General features: G+C 41.2%; 2 protein-coding genes and 1 long non-coding RNA gene across 20 annotated transcripts in view; 1 reads left to right on the top strand and 2 right to left on the bottom strand.

Moving 5' to 3' along the window:
* Positions 1 to 11,011, bottom strand: part of NR2C2 (nuclear receptor subfamily 2 group C member 2) — a 42,256-nt gene extending 31,245 nt beyond the window's left edge. For 4 of the 7 annotated variants that reach the window (XR_014523035.1, XM_083492184.1, XM_083492187.1 and 1 more), the window contains exons 1-2: positions 10,884 to 10,938; positions 6,807 to 6,890 (exon numbers count right to left, since the gene is read on the bottom strand). Coding sequence is in view for 4 of the 7 variants with exons in the window: in XM_083492184.1 (XP_083348310.1) it covers positions 6,807 to 6,866 (60 nt within the window). In the remaining 3 variants the exon portion in view is untranslated. Of the gene's footprint in view, positions 1 to 3,482; positions 3,592 to 6,806; positions 6,891 to 9,184; positions 9,390 to 10,883 lie in introns of those variants that run through there. The other 3 variants (XM_083492185.1, XM_083492186.1, XM_083492189.1) reach the window with 3 other exon arrangements.
* LOC310702090 overlaps positions 1 to 23,412 on the top strand; it is a 117,597-nt gene that overhangs the window by 1,501 nt on the left and 92,684 nt on the right. Inside the window, exons 2-4 of the long non-coding RNA XR_014523219.1 lie at positions 166 to 7,739; positions 7,786 to 8,937; positions 9,168 to 17,463. This is a non-coding gene — a long non-coding RNA (uncharacterized lncRNA). The remainder of the gene's footprint in view (positions 1 to 165; positions 7,740 to 7,785; positions 8,938 to 9,167; positions 17,464 to 23,412) is intronic.
* FGD5 (FYVE, RhoGEF and PH domain containing 5) overlaps positions 18,617 to 23,412 on the bottom strand; it is a 133,991-nt gene continuing 129,195 nt past the window's right edge. For 6 of the 12 annotated variants that reach the window (XM_083491049.1, XM_083491050.1, XM_083491045.1 and 3 more), the window contains exons 18-21: positions 23,209 to 23,339; positions 20,784 to 20,912; positions 20,267 to 20,415; positions 18,617 to 18,954 (exon numbers count right to left, since the gene is read on the bottom strand). In XM_083491049.1, coding sequence (XP_083347175.1) covers positions 18,918 to 18,954; positions 20,267 to 20,415; positions 20,784 to 20,912; positions 23,209 to 23,339 — 446 coding nt within the window. In that variant the 3' untranslated portion in view covers positions 18,617 to 18,917. Of the gene's footprint in view, positions 18,955 to 20,266; positions 20,416 to 20,783; positions 20,913 to 23,182; positions 23,340 to 23,412 lie in introns of all 12 variants that reach the window. The other 6 variants (XM_083491044.1, XM_083491043.1, XM_083491042.1 and 3 more) reach the window with 3 other exon arrangements.

Below are 23,412 nucleotides of genomic sequence, written 5' to 3'. Positions count from 1 at the left end.
AGGCAGCCCTGTTCAGGGAAGTTTTTAACGTGTAATTTTACTGTATTTTTGGTTTTATGGAAGCCGCCCAGAGTGGCTGGGGAGGCCCAGCCACATGGGCGGGGTATAAATAAATTATTATTATTATTATTATTATTATTATTATTATTATTATTATTCAATCAGCATGGAGTACCAGTTCATTTCTGAGCACAATTCAAAGTGCTGGTTATCACTAGGCTGAGGATGGAGTAGCACAGGGTGGAAAAGGGAGGATTAACCCATTGCTCCTCAACTGCTACCCACGAAATCCCTGTTTGCAGCAATTTAGTGGGGAAAGGCCCTTTTGTGCAAATGATCCTCCACAAGCATAATTTCCTTGTTGGAAATGGGCGAGATTGAAAAGGGGCCAGGGATTCCCCACCTGTGCCCCCAATGGTTGAAACCAGGATACATGAAGGATAGTTTAGTTCCAACATGAGCCTGCTTGCCATATTCATCTGAGGCCCTGCTTTGCATCCAATTGCCACTGAAGACTAAGTGGTCAGGGCATGAGAGGGGCCTTTTCAACTGCACAGCTGGGCTGTGCAACTCCCAGTTCCAGGAGGCTCACACTGCCCCATCTTTACCAGTGTTTTGTTGTGCTGCAAATTTTTGTTTTGCTGTATTTTTAGTTTGATTTAGTTTCTTTCTTTCTGCCTTCTATGAATTTAGCTGCTATTTTGTTCACTTGTTTAATTCTTCTATAAACTGTATATTGCCTTAACTGATGTTTGTGAGCCACCATAGGCAGGATATTGGGGGGGGGGGGTTTAAATAAAAAGAGTTCAGTATGCAGTTGTTAATTTTTGTCTTAATTTAAAATAGAAGCACAAGTATAATGTGGGGCAGGCATAGAAAAAGTCAAATATTTGAGTGATACCTGAGATGTGTGTATGAAAGACCTCTCTATGGGATCCCTGTCAGTGGAGGACAGGCCATTCACCATCACATTGGTGTGCAATTGCAACAGTTTACTCCTGCTCTGCTAGGCACTAATGGAAGTCATTCACTTTTATGGGAGAAAGAAAAAATGGATACTAAGGGTTATTGCTTAGGTTGTGCAAACAAGCCGCTGGTAAATGTAGCTTCTGGCATCAGTGACGGGTCCAACCCTTCACCCATCTGTAGTTGCAGCCTGCTTTCTTTCACCATACGAAAGTAATTGAGCCTCAGAATCATGCACTCCCTCCTCCACAGCATGCTCAGATTCTTTCCATTGCCTGCTTAGTTCAGATGTTCACGGCAAACTATAGTTTGTCATGACTAATAGCACACTCCTGTACAGATGTATGCAGGAGTAAATCTCATTGAGTTCAATCAGGTTTATTCCCAAAGAAGGGGGTATAGATAGGACTGCAGCCAAAGTTGGGGATAGCATAAGGAGAAGGGAGCATGCAAGACCAAGACTAGTGTATATAATGCCAAACAACAACTTGGTACTGCATCTGAACCGAGCCATTGTGAAAGAACCATTTTTTCTATGTAAGAGAATCTAGGGCAAAAGAAAGAATGAGAGAGAGACACAGAGAGACTCCTCAGACAGACATGTCTTACAAATATGACAATATAAAGCATTTTGTAGCTATTATTTTGCAAATTCGGAATATGCATCTAGCAGTCAACCAAACAGAAAGTTCTGGCCACTTGTCATCAAATAAGTGGTCTTGCTCAGTGTCCTTTCACACACAAGACAAACAGAAATTCTTACGTTCACAATTGTTCCCTTCAGCAAATAGAAATTCTACAGAACAAAAAGCATGTAAAGACAAAACAATCCCTATCCAGGCTCAAGGTTCTTGTGTTAATTTACAATGCCCTTAATACCTTGGGTCCAGGATACCTCAAGGACCACCTGATCCGTTATTTCTTGAAGACACCACTAAGGTCTTTGGGGGAGTCACTGCCAGTGATTCACCATGGCTTTTATACACAGCTTGTATCCACCAGCAGCCATGCATTCAGAATGGTGGTCCCATTTTATGGAACTCCCTTCCAACTGAGGTAAGACAGGTTACCTCCCTTCTGAACTTCCAGTGCCTACTGGAGGCTTTTCTTTTTGTATCTGGAAGGTATTCTGAATTAATTTTATTTTTATAGTTTTAACCAATGTTTATTTATATAGCATTGTGTTCCTTTTACACCACATTGAGACTATTGTAATTAAACAGTGCATAAATAAAAATAAATACAAAGGAATGATATTTTAATATGAAACACATGCAACAGCGTTATCTGGTTACTAATTATTTTTTACATTAAGAACACAATTAACTAATTATTATTTCCCAAGAAAAATATCCTCAGAATGTCGCTTGTAGTCTTACAGCTACAGTATCATGGGGAAAGCACACAAAGCCACCATATTAAAATTTTATGCAAAATGTGTTAATTAGGTAAACACAAATGAAATATACAAGTGGTTTGCAGCTCCTCAGTTTGGTCCTTGGTGCTGTACTGACTACAGATCTTAGATGAAACAGACCAGCTATGTACATAAACAGGTGATATCCAATAATGTCATACTCAGAACAGGCCCCCCAGTAATCAATGTTACTCTGTGTATGACTAACATTAGCTATCACCCACACAATAAAATGGTATAAGACTCGCAGAATGCTATTGTTATCCATAAGGAAAGAACATATGCTGAAAGTTCAAAAGCACAATGCAAGAGCTTTCTGTTTAAAAGCTAACTTTGCATTTTTGTTACTGACAATATATAGCAAATGTTGAGAAGATGCTGCATTATGTATAAAAAAAGGACATTTAACTTTAAATATTTAACTCCATTTTTAAAGCTACCCAACATGTTCTAACTAATTTATTTTGAATCCTATAGATCTGTAGTTCTACAACTATTACAGTCAGTACCCATCGGTTTCTCTTTAAATCTCACCTTTATACACAGGTCAGAAAAAGGTTAGTCATCTGCAGCATTTGGCAATAGGTAGGTAAACAGTTTACTTGGTATCAGATTTATTCCTACTCTGAAATTTTAACCTGTAATAACCCTTAATTTCTGTTGAGCAAAAGGCAGTATATTCTAGTTTATCAGGAAATACAAACTAAATCTTAATACGCTTGTTGTAGAAACTGCTATAAACTGTGGATTAAAATTCTGTGCTAAAATACTGTACATACTATCTAAAGAGAACAAGTAGTGCTAATTATTCAAACTATTAATTAGAAGTCAGCTTCCAGATAAATGGCCATTACTGTGAAATTAGAATATTCTGAATTTTAAATCAATTTAAACTAGGAGCAGTATTAGCAATATACTCTTAGTTAAAATTGCTGTTACTTTAAAACATTCACAAGGATTAGATAAGCAAAGTGAACGGACTATACATTTAACATAAATGTTTCTTCTTAAAAATAACAACACTCCCATCTTCAATAACCTTTGAATCATTTGCTTCCTGGAGCCTCTCGCTTGATACTGTACAGACTCTAGTACTTACAGTGTCAAATCCTTCTGCAGCTTTATTTACATTTTTCTTCAGCAAAGATCTTTGGCCAAAACAATCGAAGAGAAACGAAGAGATCAGTTTTAGTCTGTTCCCAAATGTTTGTATCCGAGCTCCATTTATAAAGATTCCAATCACAAAACCAGACAGAATTGTTTAAAAATGCCCTCTCTATGACCCTGCTCCTCTGAAGGTCAAGTACACTATCACTCCCTGTAACCAAGGAAGCAGAATCGACGTGTTCCTGCTGTTTTGCCAGCTGCTGAAGCAGTTTGTCTAATAATACAATTAATTTCACTGGGGGAGATGTACCCAGGTTACAAAGCTTTTCCTTCTCTTTGTCTCCCCTGTGCCCAACTACTACTGCTCAATAAAAACTACAAAGTAGCAAAATTCAAGAGAAAATAATTTGTCCAGCTCTTGAATAATTTTCAGACCAGTAAAATGAAAAAAGGAAACTATTTTGTTCCCTATGGGACTTATTTTATCTTTACAGTTCATTAACTTAATATAGCTAAACAAACACTACATTCTTGTGCACCCATCAAATATTTTGCGCTGGAATCAGTTTTATTGCACATAATGATAAATCCATTAATTTCATGGTATGTGTTAGAAGAATTAAGGCTACCATTTTAATTCTCTGGAGGAGCAACAACAACAACAACAACAACAACTAGATAACTATAAGTCTTGTAAATTAACACAACACACTAAAATTTCCGAAAATCACAGAAACTTCTGAAAAGGTGGGCGGGGACCACATTATGTTGATTCAGCTTTTTTAAAGTGCTGAAACCATGACATTACAAAAAATTATATGCAATATACTTTCACTGCATAAATTTATGCATTGCGTCAGGTTATTATTGTTCAGAAAGTGGTTAAATTAAAGATGGCATTTTCAGTGACATGCTTTGTGCTGAACTGCAATGCTTCCCCCCAGCACTGGGCGATTTACTGTATTATTAGACCAACTACTTCAGCAGCTAACAAGACCATCCTTTCCGAGCAAAACTCCAATCCACATAATGTTTATGCTCATTTGTACCTGAGTCTGTCCGCCTTCCTATTTTCAAGCACCTTACTGGTAGTTAGGATAGGCATAGTTTGGAAACTGAGAGGAAGGGAAAGGTCATAGGTCACCATTGGTGACAATCCCTCTCCCACATGCTCAATGCAAAACTGCAAGCTCCCTGCACATTTTCAAGGGGTGTATTTCACTGTGCCAACTGAGAAACCAATCTCTTGCCCCTCTTCCGCACTCTGGATTAAACAGAAGATTCAGGGGAGAGAAGCGTTTGGCTTCTGGCTCCATATTTTAACTTGATAACAAAGATTCTCACTGCTCATGCCCTTTCCAAAGACCAAAGCACTGAGACCACTCCCCTGATTTTTCTATGTGTGCCAAAGGACTCAAGGGAATAAAGAGGAGTATGGCAACCACAAATAATGGCAGACTATGTGGAGCCAATATATGTTGCCTCTTTAGGCATGGGATATATAGAGGTTTGAGTACAATATTTCACCTAGGAATAGAGGGTCCTTGTTACATGAGGAGTAAGTAGATAAATCTGTTCTAAAGGTTAACATTTTCTTTCTCTTCAAATGAATGGAATACAACAACATTCACCTGGTGGTGTCCTAGTGCCCACTCAACGTCAGTCTCCTCCAGTAATGCAAATAAGAAAATATAACATACATTCCAATAATTTCATGGGCATTTTGCTATCAGAAAAAATAATGTATATAGATGTATTTGGTTATTCTGAACTGAAGACTATTTCAGAATTAACTCAGTTAACTGGACAGCTTGGCTAGTGATATTGAAGAGTAAAAACGTAGAAACAACAAATGCACTACTGTACATGACAGTGTTAAACACAAGACAGAAAACCCAAATGTAAAAAGTAGATGTTGCAATGCTACTGACAAAACAAAGGACTACAATAACTATATTGTGCAACAGAGGAAACTAGTTGAACAATGTTACTTCAAGGAACATTTCATTAAATTTTAACAAACCTTAATTTCAAATGCAGATTTAAAAAAACTGGGATATAATATAACCTTTATTAATAAACAGTCTTTTAGCCTTAAGATATGGTCACTGGATTTAAATCTGAGAAAAATGAACACAGTATTTTCTCTAGATGATGATGGTGAGAAGGCTCCTGGCCATTTTAAAAAGATAGAGTAAGCCCACAATCTACACACATTTAACTTGTGTGCATTCACCTTTATGTGCATGGCATGCATGCATGCATGCATAAATAAATAAATGGGGCAGGGTTCCAGGGAAAATGACTTTGGCAATCCTACCTACCATTGAACCTAATGGGTTTTGACTATACACAATATTGGCTTTAGGCACGATCCCCAGAACATAACCCCCACATAAGCTGAGGGCTTACTGTATGCAAAGGATGCATAAATGAAATAGAACCCTACAATGCAGGTTTAAAACAGATAATGGGCAACTACTTATCAACAGCATGATCGATGACCTCCTTGACACAAATACACAATCACTTAACACCCATTCTGTAAACAGTTCCTGTATGTTATTATAAGTTAGAAGCCTGGTGCGGAAATAAAAAATGTGTTGGCTGGGACGGTACAAGTAGATGATATGAGATTAGACTAATCAGAAAAACATAGATTAGTTCACAGCTAACAGCAAGGCAGGAAGGTAAACAGCGTTTCCGTGCGCTGCTCTGGTAGCCAGAAGTGGCTCAGTCATACTGGCCCCATGATCCGGAAGCTGTACGCCAGTTCCCTCAGCCAATAAAGCGAGATGAGCGCCGTAACCCCAGAGTCGGTCACAACTGGACCTAATGGTCAGGAGTCCATTACCTTTACCTAACAGCAAATAGATCTGCTTAAAAGCATAAGAAATATCTATATGGATGAAGCAGCAAAAGCCACACTGGACATGTTCAAAGACTTGCACATGCCTACAGGTCTCATCTAGGCCCTTCAGCCAGGCTGCTAGGAATATGCAGGATATAGGGGGATGGCTGCAGAATTAAGTGCGGCCCCACATTTTTTTCACCCAGCAGCACTGTATGCAAAGCTGTCATTAGAAGGTGGAGAAGGGCATTACCCTCTGCTCTCCTGGTGGACATTTTGTTATATACAAATGAAGTTCAGTACAAAACATGGGGATTGAAAAATATCGCTTTATATTTTCAAGTGGAATAACCAGCATTTTATGAAAAAAATCCACTTTAGATCTGACCATCTGTAAACAATAGACAATTATATTTTCTTTTTAAAAACCAGTCAAGAGTTACTGTAATATCATCCTTCACTCACCTCAGCCACCTGCTGTGTCTCCACTATCTGCTGAGCCAGCACCTCCATATTGGTTGTCATGGTGAAGGAGGATCATTAGAGAACCTTTTTGGAGAGATGCCAATAACTTCTATCAGCAACAGAAAAATTAAAGCTTTTGCCATTTTATTACTAAGAACAATTAAATATAGTACAGTATACAGCCCCGTGCCAGTACTGAACATTTTCAAACGTTTCATTATAAAACAGTGATATTATGTTACAATCATTAAATTGCTTTATTCATGAAAAAAGTAAAAATAACATTTTTAAAAATAAAAGAGGTACTGAGCTCCATATATGCCATCACCAGACTGCCAAAAGGACCAGGAATCTCTTATTAGTAACTGTATTTGTGGATGAGCACAACATGGAGAGACCCCTCATCTCTTTCAAGTTCTTCACACACTGCAGATATGTCTCTTATGCCAAGCAAGAGACAGACCCCTGACAGATTCACAGCTCATGCCACCATGGGAGACACTCACATCTGTTTAGAAATATTATCTTGTCCATTGAGTATCTCCCAGCTCATTCAGAGCTTTCCTCCCAACCAAAATCTAAGCACCTTTGAATAGGCATTAATATTGTTGGTTATTTTGAAATAACCAAATCCTGTGTTCAGTTTGTGAAATAGGGTTAATTTTATCAGATTAATGAAATAAGAAAACATTTGCCGCTTTCATGAAATAACCATCTCCACTTAGTTCAGAAAGGAACAACCAGTAGTAGTCATTATCTGCTTTTGCAAGCCTTCACTAGCTGCTTAGCAAGGCCAAAGAAACTATGCTTCCTAGCTTCCATGCTTACTGCAACAGAGGACTGAACACTTCTTGCTTTCACATAGCTTTGAGGAAATGCAGGTGTATCCAACTGTTTTGGGTGGGATAATGGGAACTATAAAGTGACTTTATAGTCACTATAAAGAGCTATATAGTGACTTTATAGTTACTATAAAGAGCTATATAGAGCTAAAAGAACAAGCTGATTTCCAGATCTTTTCACACTACTGAAATTGCAAATTATCTTAGGATTTCACTTATTATAAAGCAACTAAGAAAATGCCTATCATTGTACTTTGTAAAGAGGAAAGAAAGCCAGAACACAGGCCTGTATATTACAGGATTCCATGGAGGCAGGCACAACACACTTTTCTGCATCATACACAGTGAACCTTTTCCATATTATTCTGCTTACCAAGGACCCACATATCTGCCACTAAACTGTTGCATGTTCCAGGCGATCCTGGAAAGGACTGAAGGATGCAGATTAAGTTCACATAGGTTGGTTATTCTAGACTTCACCACCATGCGTGAACTGACACAAAACATGCTGAAGCTGTGTGCTACAGGGAGAGATAGGAATGAATGGCAGCCACTCATTTAGACAGAAGAGTAAAGAGGTGCACCTGAGTTTGGTCACTCTTAAGTGACAAAGTATTCCAAAAGTAGAATGGGAACATTTATATATGGATACTAGCTAAAGGCCAATCCTCTCCCCAAATCTATTTCCTACAGATGCCAAAGCACCAGTGCGGTGACCATTGCTGAATTGTAGCCACCACCACCTCTTTAGGATGTCCTCTTCCACTGTGCTATGTTGTTGCCAGGAGTGATGAAAGCAACACAACCACCTCCCACCGAAGAAGAGGTGTAGTGCAAGATGGACAGGTGGCACAGGACAGCAGCTTAATAATGTAGATTGGTAAACATCACCACATCTTCTTGTGCACATTCTCTTGGTATAATCCTCCCTGCAGCAGCTGTGCTGGCAAGGAGTTGGACCAAATTCTCCCCATCACCCCAGAGAGAAAGGATGCAAACAAAACAGAGCAACCATAATCTGAAGAAACAGTCACATTCTTCTTCTCTTGCTATCATTCCATCTAGGCAATGCAACAGGGAGAAATGGGTCCAGCAGGACTAAGAGCAATTTTCCCTTTAAAAAGCTCATTTATTTTATTCGTTTATTTATTGAATTTATTTATATACCACCCTATACATTTATATACCGCCCTACACCCGGTCTCAGGGCAGTTCACATACATTCTGAAATATGGCAACCCTAGTAGCGTCATCACTAATGGAACTAGGAAACAAATTATAGTACAGTGGTACCTCAAGTTAAGTACTTAATTCGTTCCAGAGGCCCGTACTTAACCTGAAACTGTTCTTAACCTGAAGCACCACTTTAGCTAATGGGGCCTCCTGCTGCTGCCGCTGTGCCGCCAGAGCACGATTTCTGTTCTCATCCTAAAGCAAAGTTCTTAACCCGAGGTAATATTTCTGGGTTAGCGGAGTCTGTAACCTGAAGCGTATGTAACCCGAGGTACCACTGTAATAGTAATGATCTAAAATTACAAATTACATTTGGTTGAAGTAGGGATAGCAAATGTTGTACCCCCAGATATTGCTGGACTAACACTCCCATACTGGCTGGGGCTGATGGGAGTTACGGTATATGGAGGAAACTATGTTGGCTACATCTGGGTTAAAGGAATAAAGCACATTCAGTCTATAGTTGTGGCCCATGAGCTCCTCAAGATGATCTGTTTACTGAGCATTCATCCTCATTTGATTACAGTTTATTTGTAAGAAAGGTTTATTCATTAAGCAGTTGTTCAGGTTTGTTTGCTGGAAAGTTTTAAGATGTACAGTACGAGTCTTCATTCTGATTTCCTTGTGAGGTTACACATCAACAATTTACCCCACACTTCTTAGTGCATCTCCATGTCACTTTTCTAACTGCAAAAAATGAGGGTTTTAAAAGTGCATTTGTTGTGTCCGAGAGTTTTAACCCACTTTAATTGTGCAAACCCAAATGTCCGGTGACCGGATCCCTCCTGCTAAATATTGACAGCCTGGGTTGACCTGTTTTTAAACTAGTGACGGGTTACCTTTTGCTTTGCATCAGTTTTCCTGAATTTTTCTGTGGTTTTGTGTGACATACTAAAATCATTTTCAATATATATATTTGAAACATATTTGCAACAAAGTACATCACAGGCTTCTGGTTGTGACAATTTATACATTCCAGAAACACAGATGCAAAATTTGGTAAATTTCTGTTAGTGGGGACAGGCTAAGAGCACAATCCTACTCAGAAGCAAGTCCAGCTGAATTCAGTGGCGCTTGCTCGTAGGTAAACGAGATTACGATTGCAGTCTGAGCTCTGACACGCAATTAAAACGGTGTTCTTGAATTTGCTAAAGGGAAGAGAAACATTCCTAAACCTTGCGTTCCCACAGGATACTGTTGTTCAACGTTTTTTGTGAAAAATGAGGATTAATTCAGCCAGGAACTACGATGGCAGGAACGAAAGATTTGACGAGCTTCGCCCTCCACAGAACCCCTTTTCGCGCATTCTCCCGGCCCAACCAATCGGCTCTCGTCGCCAGCGGAAAGGAAAGCCCGCCCTCCCACCGCCACAACGGGTATAATTGGCCAATGCGACCGCCCTTCAGGCCACTTCCCCCCTCCGCCCCCCAATTAAAGTTGCGGGGGGGGGGAGGAGAGATAAGGAGAAAAAGGCACTTGAAGCACAAGATGGCGGAGTTGGCAGGTAGCCAAGTCCAAAAGCTCCGCCATTAGTCCCCCTGCCTTCCCTAACGTTCCTTCGCCCGTAACTGGTCGGGCCCGGTCGCGGGCACCCAGAGCGTGGCAAGCGGCAGCCCAGAGCGGGAGAGAAGCGGGTGGTGGTAGCAGGGTGGGGGGAAGAGTCCGCTTAAGATGGCGACGGGCTGCCCCGTATGCAAAATACCCGCCGCCCCCTCCCCTCCGCCCTCCCGGTGGCAAAGGTAAAAGGGTCGGGTTCAAGCCACTGCCTCCGCCCGCTCAGACTCCATCTTCTTTTCTCCCTCACTCGGAGCCGGTGCAGTTTTCGCGGCATCGCGGCCACGGCAGACCCCGGGAAAGGAAACGGCGCAGCGCCCGAAGCCCGCCGATCTCCGCCAGCACACCCCCACCTCGCCCGCCCGCCTCCCTCTCCGCCTCGAAAGAGCCGTCGCCCCTCCGAGCCCGAAGCGCGCCGCGACCCGCTAGAATAAGGAAGCTCATTTACCTCAGGGTTTGGCGCCAAGCAAGCCCGGCGGTGGCTGCCTCGCAACGGGTCTCTGGCCAGGCCTGGGTTGCCCCCCCACCTTGCGGGCCCGGTGAGGGGGGGGGGAAATAAAGGCAGGCGGAGGCAGCGGCACCGGAGGGGTTAACGTCTTGCCCTGCACGGAGCAGAGGGGGGGGGGGGAGGAAAGGAGAGCCGCTCTGTTGTTATTATTATTGTTGTTTTCTGGGCGGGGGGGTGAACGGGAGTCTTGTGCCGAAAGGTCAGAGTTCGTGACCCCGCCGGGCGCCGCTGCCGCCGCCTCTGCCGCCTGGGAGCGTCCCCTCGTTTCCTCTTCCCAGCATTACGCCGGCCGCGGCCCCCTCCATCTCTTCCCCCCACCGCCACCCCCTCCGCCTAATGAGGCGGGGCCGGAGCTGGGGAAGCGGCAGAGAAGAGGGAGGGGCTACCTGTGGTGGCGGCGGCTTCGAGCGCCCGCGTGCCTCCTGTCCCATCCCACACAGCTTCCTTCTCTCTCTCCCCCCCCCCTGCCATTCCAGCTCTGCGATCCTTAAGGTGCAACTGGCGGCGTCCGGGTTCCATGCGCGCGGCCTGCGCTTTGCAAACCGGGGTAACGGACTCCGGGCGCCTCTTCCTCGCGCGCCTCCTGGAACCCCGACGCCGCAGGCGGAAGAGCCTTAACCTGCCGGGCGGCATCCTCGCCAACGGTATCTCGCGTCTGATTGAATGCGGCCTCTCAAGGGGCAGACGTTCCCCTCAGGGGCATCCTGATCTCAGGCATGCGAGAGGTAATCTCTTCAGGTATCCTGTCCTCGAGCATTGCTTAGAGCAGTGGTTCCCAAGTACGACAGTCCCCGTGTTTTTCAAAAGCCAAAGCCAGGGACTTTTGAAAAGCTCGATATCTCTGTGGTGCTTTTTGTTGTGTGAATGGTGCCACGGACCCCCTACAGTCCCCGGACCACCAGTTGGGAAGTGCTGGCTTAGACCTTTAAAAGTTAACAGCAGGGCTTTAAATTGGGCCTGGAAACTGACTGTAAGCCTGTACAGATGGCAAAGTAATAGGTTGATTGTATTGGCCAGTCCCGGTAAACAAGCTTGCCCCATTTTGGATCAGCTGAAGTTTTCTGCATCTTAGATGGACCCATTAAAAGTACTGCCATGTTTTTTACTGTGTCTGAAACTTTTTTAAATGCTTTTTTTTTTTTGCAAAACTAAGGAGAGACCCATTTAGTAAGCTGCTTAATATAAGTTTTGAGAGCATTCAGAGGTGTGGCTACCAGGACATTTAAGAGGGCACCTAAGATTTGTGCTTGGCTATGCGGTCTTCTTTATCTGTCAATCTGTAAAGTGGTTTCCTAAGTAGCATATCTATAGAAATTATTGTTAGCGTCCTGCCTCTTTCCTGTCTATCAGTAGGTGAGAGGCATGCATTGTGATTTCTGATGTAAATTTTGAATAAACAGGTTTTGAGTTTGAAAATCTAGTAGTGGATACCACAGAATTCTAACAGTGGGGAAAATGTTTCCCTATATTACCTATTTCTCTCTATTGCTTTCTTTGGAAAGTTTTGTGTACATGCCTTTTTTCCACCTAAAATTTATTTTATGTTGTGGGGTTGTGTTGTCCTAACATAACATTTCTGTGAATGATTGATTTTTAAATTATATTTGCTGTAATATAGGCCCTTCAAAATAGATACATGATAAATGGCATGAGGTTATTTTTTTTAAAAAAAAACCTTACTTCTCTGATAACATTCTCAATAGATCTGATCTACCCAATGGAGTTGAAAATTGCCAAGCTTTATGCTTTTTCTAGAAAACTAGTATTCTTGGAGTTCAAACAGAGCCTAATCTGAGGGCTGCTTGTGTGTATTCTCTTCAAGAGAACATCCCTCCCTCCACCTAGCTCACAAGGATAATTTATGTTTCCATTCTTGTTATGTACAGACATAAGTTTGTTGCTGTTCCTGAACTTGGCAAATGATGGATTGTTATTAAGCCAAGATATCAAACAATTATCCTAGAAACCAAGAACCCACTGCAAGGAGACTTCTTACAGACAGCACTCTATTCTAAAATTGATATTCTGCAGCAAAGATAGGCCACCAAATAGAAACAAATGCCAGCATTGTTTCCCTCGGATAATATCTGCTACACTATTAGCTCATTCACCTGCTTGTGTCCAAGTTGATATAGGCCATAACCTGCCAACAATGCCTTTCTGCTCCCTACCTATGACAAACAAGTTAGTCTCTGAAAGAAAACATGGGCATAAAAATTGATATAAAAGATGGCAATATTCAGAAATCGCAACATTTCAGTGTCCCAAGACCCTCTGCCACTGATCTCAAGTCACCATTCTCCAACAAAAGAACAATAAAGGGACACTCAGGTGTGAAATTGCTGAACTAGAATTTATCAGTGAGTTTCATTCTACTGGTTTAGGACTGTTCTGAAACCAATAAGTCCTCTCTTCCAGCAGAATGAAACTTTTTCAAGCCTCATTGTTGTAGGGGAAAGGGAATGGTTAACCCACCCTCCCCAGCTTCATTATCCAGGAAGAGTACCTTCCTGCCAGCAGTTAGGCTGGAAAAAAGTTAAAATAATGTTTTCAAGCTCCATTGCCTGGAGGCGAATGTGTGTACATGTGTGTGGTGTGTGCATACACTTATATGTGTGTGATTTGTGTGGTGCATGACCACTGGATGCAGCCCCCAGAGGGTTGCCAAAGAGGGCTGCTCTAGCTGAAAAAGCTCCTTACCCCATGTCAAGCAACCACAAAGTTGCATTTTTGTCTAAATCTGGGTGTTGGATTGAACTTATGTCAAGATGATAACTGATTGAAGCAGTTCAAGTTGTTATATTGGATGTAGTAAAAACAGGACAATGTGAAACATATTAAAAATCCAGACAATAGCCTGTTTGGCCTTTGTGTCACCAGAGGTTGGCACAAATGAAAAGCTCTGTAGACTGCCTATGGTGCATGTACATGGTGTGCTGAGGGCTTTTAAGGGAGAACATAATCATGGAAGTAAAGGGCATATAACATACCTGATTTGTGTGGTGTGATTCACACCAGACAGACAACTGGTTGCATGATTACAGTACTTCCAACTAGTTGAGCTGTGCTTTATAAAACTTTCAAAAGATGTTTAAACAACTCTTCATGGTAGAGGATCCTACAAGTATAAAAATGCCTCTTGATAACTAATTCTGGCTTATGCATGGCTGATTTAGAGATGAAATATTGATCCTGTTTCCTATAGTAATTTGCAAATATAGTGTGGGGTGGTTGAGAGAGCTACATTATAAGAACATGCATTAAATGTGTTTTAGCAGGCACCTTCACTGTTCTCTTTTTGGCACCTGCTAAAAACATTCCTGTTTAGAGACCCAGAACTATTTTAATATTTTAACTTTTGTATGTTTTAAAGTACTGTTGTAATTTTTTCTTGATTCTACTGTTTTATCTTTTGTAAACTGCTTTGAGGTTTGTTTTTACAATCAAGCGGCATGTAAATTTTATGAAATAATAAACAATGAATAATGATGATAAATAGCCACAATGCATGGAGAGGCATTCAACAGGATAGGGCTCATTCAAGAGGTGAGCTTTTTGTGTCCGTGTCTATGAATACAGGCATCTCAACTTGCCCAGGGGTCATGTTCTGGGGAGAACACATAAAGACAAAATCACATATAGTCAAAAGACATTCATTTGGTTCAGTGGCGGATGGAATTGCCAAAGGTTCCCCCCCCCCCCCCGGATGCCAGTGTTTATGCCCTCCCCCTTTATTTCAAATTGCTAAGTTCATAAAGCTGAATGCACACAAGTTAAATGTGCAGAAGTTGCAAATTACCTGTACTATATAGCAGCCCAAATCATACAAGCTGCTGCTGATAGTAGTCTCATATTAAGGATGTTTTATGCTAAAACCAACATATATACAGAATACACATAGAATCATAGAATTGTACAGTTGAACGGGATCCCAAGGGTCATCTAGTCCAACCCCTTGCAATGCAGGAATCTCAATTAAAGCATCCATGACAGATGGCCATCCAACCTCTGCTTTAAAACATTCAATGAAGGAGAGTGCACCCCCTTCCAAGGGAGTCTGTTCCACTGCCAAACAGCTCTTGCCATCGGAAAGTTCTTCCTGATGTTAGTTGGAATCTCCTTTCTGGTAACTTGAAGCCATTGGTTTGCGGCCTAGTCTCCAGAGCAGGAGAAAATAAGCTTGCTCCATCTTCCCATGTGACAGCCCTTTAGATATTTGAAGATGACTATCCTATCTCCTCTTTTCCAGGCAATGTTGGATCCCTGATATTTTAGACTGAAGCTTATACCAATCTGCACACAGCAATTACAGCAATATTGGCAGCAAAGGCATGCATGACCAATCAGTCCAGTGCCCATTTGCTAGACAGTATTGTGGCTTTCTCATTAGGTAGATGGAGAGTGCCACCACAGCAAACCAACATTTGTAATGCAGAAATAAGTTAAGCTTTTTATTTATATACAGCCTTTTATTTATATACAGCTATAGATTTCTTGTCTAGCTAGGCTGAGTCTCTTGCTCCTGGTAATTCAGGCATAGTGGAGCATGCAGGGTGTTGGTTGGCTAAATGCCCCCGCTCCAAAAGAAGAGAGAAAGGGTATTTTCCCTGGGAAGTTTAGAATTCATTGCAAAGAGTATCTGCCAATTTTATAGGTTCAGGATTAATTTATGTAAATACTGATTTCCAAACCAAGAAGAAATGGCAACAAATTCCTAGGGACCTGGTATTTTCTCATTTTATTTTTCCATGTTTCTTAAAACAAGAACTAAATAATTACTGTATTTTTACAATGAAATTTGAGTAGTTGTTTGTTCTTCTGCAGACTTCATACAACAGTAGTTAAATGCTAGCACCAAAATGTCATAATACTGTTATTCTGTAGTGCATATAAAAAACAAAAAACAAAAACAAAGCAAAAACATTTAGTTACTTACAGTGCAATCCTATATCTGTCTACTCAGAAGTAAGCCCCACTAAGTTCAATAGGGCTTATTACCAAGTAAGTTGCAGTCTTAACCTGGGAGTCAATCCCACTGGTTTAGTTCTGAGTAGACAGGGTTGCACTGTTAGTGTGTTACATTTGGCATTTAACATTCTGTTCCTGTCAGTGCAATTTTTTCCCCTTCTGCGCCTCCACTTCATAATAGTATGATTTTAGCAAACCCAAATTTGAAACCGGAAATGTGACTGAAAGTTAACTTATTTGAAGGTAATGTGAAAGATGTTTTCATAATTCATTTTTATATACTATCTGCTTTATGAAATAGAAAACTTGATAGTGAAGTAACAAATCCATGCTACTGTGTTTGTTTCCTCCCCCAAGACACATAGATTATAGAAACACAACAAATAATTGTGTGTTTGAATTGGTGTGAACCTTTATACAAATGGGGGAAGCTCAAACCCAGTCAAAAGTCTAATTAGGAGTTCAGGTCAGAGAACATAATATAAATACTAAGGTTATTATTATTATTATTTAACAAAAATGTATTTTACTGTACATCTGAAATTTTTGAAGGAAACTTTAAAAATGAATGAAAATCTGTTTTGCTGAAAGATACAACAATATACTGATGCTGTGTGTCACAAAGACTGCCACTAAGGTGCCAGTCCTACTCGGATTTGCTTGCCTAGAAGATCTCAAAATAAGCATTTGGGATAAAAGTCTGGCACAGAAATGTGCAGCAGTGTATTGGTCTATGGTGGAACTGATAGTATTGACATTGCAAAATCCACATGGATTATGATATTTGATTAACACAATGCTTAAAATCCCCAACCTAAACAGTTATTTGGTAATGCAGCATTAGGCTATGTCACTTTAGTGCAATACTATGCCTTCCCCTCTCCATTACTTGGATACAAAACACAGCTTTTCAAGCAAAATAGTGCACAAACCCTTTGGATCAATGGGTACCATACCTAAAACATGGCTTCGCTCTGGTAGTCTCAGTGGCTTAAAAATGAGGCCCATCCTCATAAAAACCCTTGAAAGAGCAATCCAGTTTTCGTATGCTCTGCCACTGGAGTTCTAAAATGCTTCTCTAGGCTTTTCTAAAAGCAGTGTGGAGATGTTTATTTGTGTTACTGGCCCTATTACCTGACTTTATGACATCACATCAGCCTCTTCTGTGGGTCCTGCTACAATCACCTACTGATGCACTCTGATTGAAAGAATGAACCAAAGCCCAGATTTGCAAGTGAGCATTGAGGGAGACAGTATCTCATTCCGATAACCAGCTGCTACATTGTGTGAAATCCACTTACATTTTCATTTACTTAATTTCTTGTTATATTTATACCCCCCTTTTCCTCCAGGGAGCTGAAGGTGGCGTATATGCTTCTCTCCCCCCCCCCCCCCCGTTTTACCCTCACAACAACCCTGTGAGGTAGGTGAGGCTAAGAAAGATGGTGAGCATCATGCCTGAGTGGGATTTTGAATCCTGGTCCTAGTGCAATATGCTAACCATTATACCACATTGGCTATTTAAATACTTCCCGTCAGAGCCTGATTCAAGGTAGCTTGCAAACCCATGGAGCAGTATGAGTACGTGCACCCACTGGAGATACACTGCGAGGTGTAATGGCTGCTACACATCTTCGTAATCCTTTGCTAGACAAGGAAGCATTAGTGGCAATGGCCACAGTATGCTTACATTTGCTCCGTTGGCAGAATACAGTGGAATACCAGCCACCGTTCTTGAAGTGAGTGGCACAATTAAAGAGTGTAGTTGCGTATATTTCCTTGGATGAAGCAATAGCCCCACTAAGGCACTCAGATGCACATGGTTGTCATCATATGAACAGCGGTTGGCCCTGCTCTTGTGCTTGCTGCTTTCCCCCACCCTACACATTGCAGGAAAGGTCTTAAGCAGGGAGCCTGCTTTAGGCTTGTAGGTTCCTAGATGTTTTACGTGATCAGGGTTCTAACTTGGCCAAGGAGCCTATGCACATACAACAGGTTTGTGTCTTAAGACCTTCATGCATTGAAGATGGGGATGTAAGAGATTGCCACTCATATGTTTAAAGTACTCCTGCACCACTGTAATAGTCATGGCTTCCCCCAAAGAAACCCAGCAACTATGGGCAAAGGGTTGTTACAAGACCCTTCACTAAGCCACAGTTCCCAATTCTCAAACTACACTTCCCAGGATCCTTGGGGGGAAGCCACAGCCATCAAAGTGGTGCAAGAGTGCTTTCATTGTATGGTGTGGGTGGAGCCTGAGTGCCGGAGTAGAGCTGGTGTAAACTGAATGGAATATTTCTCCCAGCTTTCCTTATCTTGCCACCCAAACAGTTAAATGTTTTTCTGCCTTTGGAGTTAAGTGCTGCTGACACTAGATTGAAACAGGTAAGAAAGAAGACTTACCACCATCTATGTAAATGCCAAGTTGAATTAACCTTTTTGTTCCTTACCATTGAAATGGTTTACCACTGTGTGGTTTACGCACATTTTCTTTGGCAGGAATTCCAATAAGCATGACACAGTTTCACCCAGGCACTGTAAATGGATTAGTGGTGTGTCAGTCCAGAATTCTTTAGATAAGAAGCTGTAATCTGAATAAAATTTAGGACACCATACTTCAGCTTCATAGCTGACAGAGAAACAAGCTGATGATACTCTCTAAGTAAATAGGACTGAACCAGTTGCTATGAGTGACTAAGCGTATCTTTTTGAAATAATGCATACATTTATTCTAAATCTTGAAAATAATGCAACTGTATTATATGGGAGCGGAGTACAGCGAAGGATGAACTTGAACTTGCAGAGATAGAAAAAAGGACCATAAATATTCCTTGTTTTAAAGGTTTCCACCTGTATGGGAATAAGCTTGAGGAAGGAACAAAATAGTCTTATACAAGTTCTCTCCTGTGTGTTTAGCCACATAGGGATATATACAGTTTCTTCCAACAGAAGGGTGCTGTTGCAAATATAAATGTGTTCATTCAAAGTCCACTTGGTTGATAACTGCTATAATACAGATGCTTCCTCCATGGCTTCAATCCATCTAAGAAAAAAAAGAGTAGAATCATAATCATCTTATTGTATGTCTCTGTTCAAAAGCTCATGCAAGAATTAACACACATATGCAGAATGATGCATAGCCTAGACTTGATTTTTGGGGTTACGGGAACATTGTTCAGTTTGCAACACTGGCTTTTCATCACCTGTACTATAGCTAGGATGCCAGATACCTTCCGCACTTCCCTATTTGCATGGAAGATGGTTGCTATAATGTATGGACAGCTGTAGATACAAATAGGTTTCAGATTTGCAATCTTATACACACCTTGAACTCAGTGGTCCTTACTTCCAAGTAGATATGTGTAGGATTGTGCCGTAAACCTCCTGCTTGTATGTTCCATTGCTCCATTATTATTATTATTTTAAAAAACATAATATGCCACACAGGTGAAATTTGGAAAATACTAGAATGAGTTGCCTGATGCATTTTCCACCACAGGATCACTTATTCGCACTATCCCTTATTTGTATAAACATTCACTTGTGTTTGCATAAGTGCATAGCTCCATATCAACCTATGGCTGGCTACAATTACAGGTAAATGTAAGCTGGAGAAAGCACCATTGGACTTGCCTGCTAACAAACATGCATAGGTCTGCACTGTAAATTACAAACATTCATGGTTTGGTAGGAAACAAACCTACCCTAACAGAATATCATGTATTCCCACGTATGTTCAAGCACAGCAATTACAGGAGCATTCTAAGACCAATACATAACACTCATTGGCCCCAAGTAACATGGTATGCTTGGACTGAGCAACTCTCAATTACAGTGGTACCTCGGGTTAAGTACTTAATTCGTTCCGGAGGTCCGTTCTTAACCTGACACTGTTCTTAACCTGAAGCACCACTTTAGCTAATGGGGCCTTCTGCTGCCACTGCGCCGCCAGAGCACAATTTCTGTTCTCATCCTGAAGCAAAGTTCTTAACCTGAAGCATTATTTCTGGGTTAGCGGAGTCTGTAACCTGAAATGTATGTAACCTGAGGTACCACTGTATTACACCAGAAATTCATTTGCCTTCACAGAGCTTCCCTATCTGCATCAATCCAAACCATCTCAGACCCTTTGCCATGGCCAAGCCAATTCTGTTGCTGGGTTAATGCTTGCTGGACTGTTTGTGTTAACAGATTGCACTATGTAAAGCTGATGCAAAAGCAGTTGTGCGTATTTAGCAGCATTCAAAGAGCTTCGAAAAGGAAGTGAGAGCACATTAGAAGAGCTAGAAGCATTGCAAACAGTGTTTCCCCCCACAGGTTAGTATGTTATCGTGGGCAGATCAAACACTCAGTACCTCTGTGCTGAATTGTTATCCTCTGCTCGGAAGCTATAAAACAGAGTTTGCTTGTGGTAAAGATGGAAAACTGCATTCACATTTCCGCCTTCCTTTTCTGGGGCAATTGTGAAACCCAGCAAAGGCAAACTCTCTGTGGCGACTTTATCCTGAAATCAGTGCAGAAGGGAAGATGGGCTTTAGAGGGAGGGAGTGCTACACACAGAGATCTGAGCTCTGAGAAAGAGAGTAGGCCCGTTTCTCATTGTACAAGTGAGTATGCCCTGGGGCCTCAGCAAAATATAAACAAAGCTGGGTTCCAGATAACCATCTTCGGAAATCTCCCACTTGGCGATCGTAGCGAAGTTCAGTGGCACATTTTAACGATCCTGAAGTGTCCTACAGGTTTAAAATAACCCTTTTATGCCGGTGGGGGATAAGAGTTATCAGTGCCAGATACACTTTCCAGTTCTGTGCATGTAATGTGCAGTACATGATAGATAGCCTAAGAATGATCTCAAATGACAGCAGACCTTACCTCATTCGCTGTGTAGGTGTAGAGCACTTTCCCTTTAATGACAAACCACAGCTTTTTCCAGTGCCTTTTCCCCTTCTTACACCTGCTGAGATAGCCACTGATAGAAGAGCCCTCTCCTGAAGCTGCCACCTGCAAATGGGCAAGAACCAAACCATTCATGACAACAAATGCCTTGGAAAGGAACAGATTAATTTGAAGGACCAAGAATGTGCCCCTCCCCTCTGATTTAAATAGCTTTCCATTCAGATATGTACATACCTCTGAAACAAGCATCCATGTCAGTAGCAAGAATATTAAAAGCATACCGCTTTGCAACCAAATGGACCCTTTGCACAACCTAGGTGTGTGCTCCCAAATCTTTGGCCATGCTGCCCATTTATACTACTAGATTATGTCTACCTGGACAAGGGATAGTAGTTCTGAATAATGGTGCACATGATGGGGTTTTGGTGTCCAGAACATTTTAGAAAGCACAGACCAATATTTACTTGGCAAAACAGCATTTTTCAGTGAGATGGAAAGTAAGGTTGATGCTGCTAGATTAGGAGATTTTGGTGTCCAGATTAGAACACCAAATATGGTGCACATGATGGGGTTTTGGTGTCCAGAACATTTTAGAAAGCACAGACCAATATTTATTTGGCAAAACAGCATTTTTCAGTGAGATGGAAAGTAAGGTTGATGCTGCTAGATTAGGAGTTTTGGTGTCCAGAACATTTTAGAAAGCACAGACCAATATTTACTTGGCAAAACAGCATTTTTCAGTGAGATGGAAAGTAAGGTTGATGCTGCTAGATTAGTGTTAACTACTAATAATTTGAAACACAAAATGCTGTGGCACTCACAGTTGGAAGATACAAAACTGGAGTATAAGACCATTCTTGTGGATTATCCTAGTGATATTCACAGTGGCATCTCTTGAATCCTAGTGTCTCATGACCTGATAAGTCTCTATTTTTGGCAGGAACCCCCACGTTAAGCAAAACAGCATATGACATTTATAATGCTTCACCTTGGCTATTTTTCCAAGTGCATAGAGAGGCTGTAGTTCACATGTATTTTGCCACTGTACTGCAATCCTTTGTTGAGGGGAGTTTGTTAATTGAAGAGACGCAAAGGGGTGCTTTGGTCTTTATTAGCATTGCAGGGATGAGCATTCACAAGCCTTAACCTAGTGTACTTCTGTCACCCCTCTCTTATGTTGCAGCCACAATGAGGTCAGAACCACCTGATTCCCATTTTTAAACCACAGCTCACTGTGGTTAGCTTAAACCCTGGTAAGTGAACAAGCAAGGGTGATAAAGCCACAGTTTGAACTAACCACAGTTCCCATGAGTTTGAATATAATGGAGCTGTGGTTAGTTTAAAACTAGAAGCAGATGCTTCTGATCTCACAACTGCACCAGATGAGGAGGTGGGGCAAGCTCATTCACTAACAGTAAGCCATAGTTTAATGCTGCATCTGAAAATGGACTACTTACAGTTTATTTTTATTTAATTGATGTTTACGCATTGAAATGTGTTTTCAATTCCTTAAAGCTACACTGCTGTGCTTATTTTATTTTAAAAGGCTTCCAACTGAATTAAAGGTAAATAAGTCCATATATCTGAATTTTATTTGCTTTTATTGCAGTCAGATAAGTTTGGCAGTGTGAATCTAGAAGTTAGTAAGGCCAACACATATTTATTTGTTACATTTATATCTCCCATTTCACAAAAATAAGAAATGCCCAAATCAGCTAATTACACTAAAATCCACTGCAGAGTCCATATATTCTTTTGACTGTGAGAAACTAACAGTGGGAAACTGTTTGAAGTGAGAAACCCTTGATCTGGGCTAGCTGGGTCTTTCTTCTGCTTCACCCTTTGGAATTGTTGGGTGTAACTACTAATAAAATGCAGTATTGTTTTGATACCAGCTTTGGTTTCAAAATGGACGAAATTTTGTCCCTAGAAGATCGTGGCAAGGTAACTTGGGACAATACTAAGTTGCAACCTGTGACATTTCAATCTGTTCATGCTGCCCTCATTTTTATACATCTCAGTTGTGATCAATTTTATACATCTCATTTTTATACATCTCAGTTGTGATCAATTTGACAAGGAAGTGAAAAATAAAATATGTTTCCATACCGGGTGTTTGTGCGTTTGTGTATGTAAAGTCTGTTTTAAAATGCTTTTAATTGTTTTTTTCCCCAGATGGAAACATGATAATTCCCCCCCCCCACACACATTTTACGTGTTTCCATTCTAGAATATCCCTTGGTACAACAGCATATCCTAGTAGAAGCTCACAGTGACACAAGTGATGTGCAGAGCGGGCTAATTCTGCAATGCAGAAAATTACAAATACTGATCATACTGATCACATGAGCATTCCTGTCTTTTAGTTTCCTTGCCTTTTTGCAGGCATCCTTGATCCTACCTCCAAAAGAGCTGAAGGGATTTTCTTTTGTCTTTTGAAGGATGAGTAGTGGATATTGTGGAAGACAGAAGAGAAGGCACCGCCTGAAAACCTGGATGAACTTGTAGGGAAGCTCACACTTAGTGGCCGCTCTGCGATAGTAGATACAGGAAGAAGGGGAAAGAATTATTTGCTGTGCAGGCCGACCCTGTTCTGTATTCAAGT

This window comes from Podarcis liolepis (genome assembly GCF_965112155.1).
Source record: "Podarcis liolepis genome assembly, chromosome: 2".
Classification (NCBI taxonomy): Eukaryota; Metazoa; Chordata; class Lepidosauria; order Squamata; family Lacertidae; genus Podarcis; species Podarcis liolepis.
Note: the sequence above shows the minus strand (reverse complement) of the source record. Positions and strands in the feature narration are given on the sequence as shown.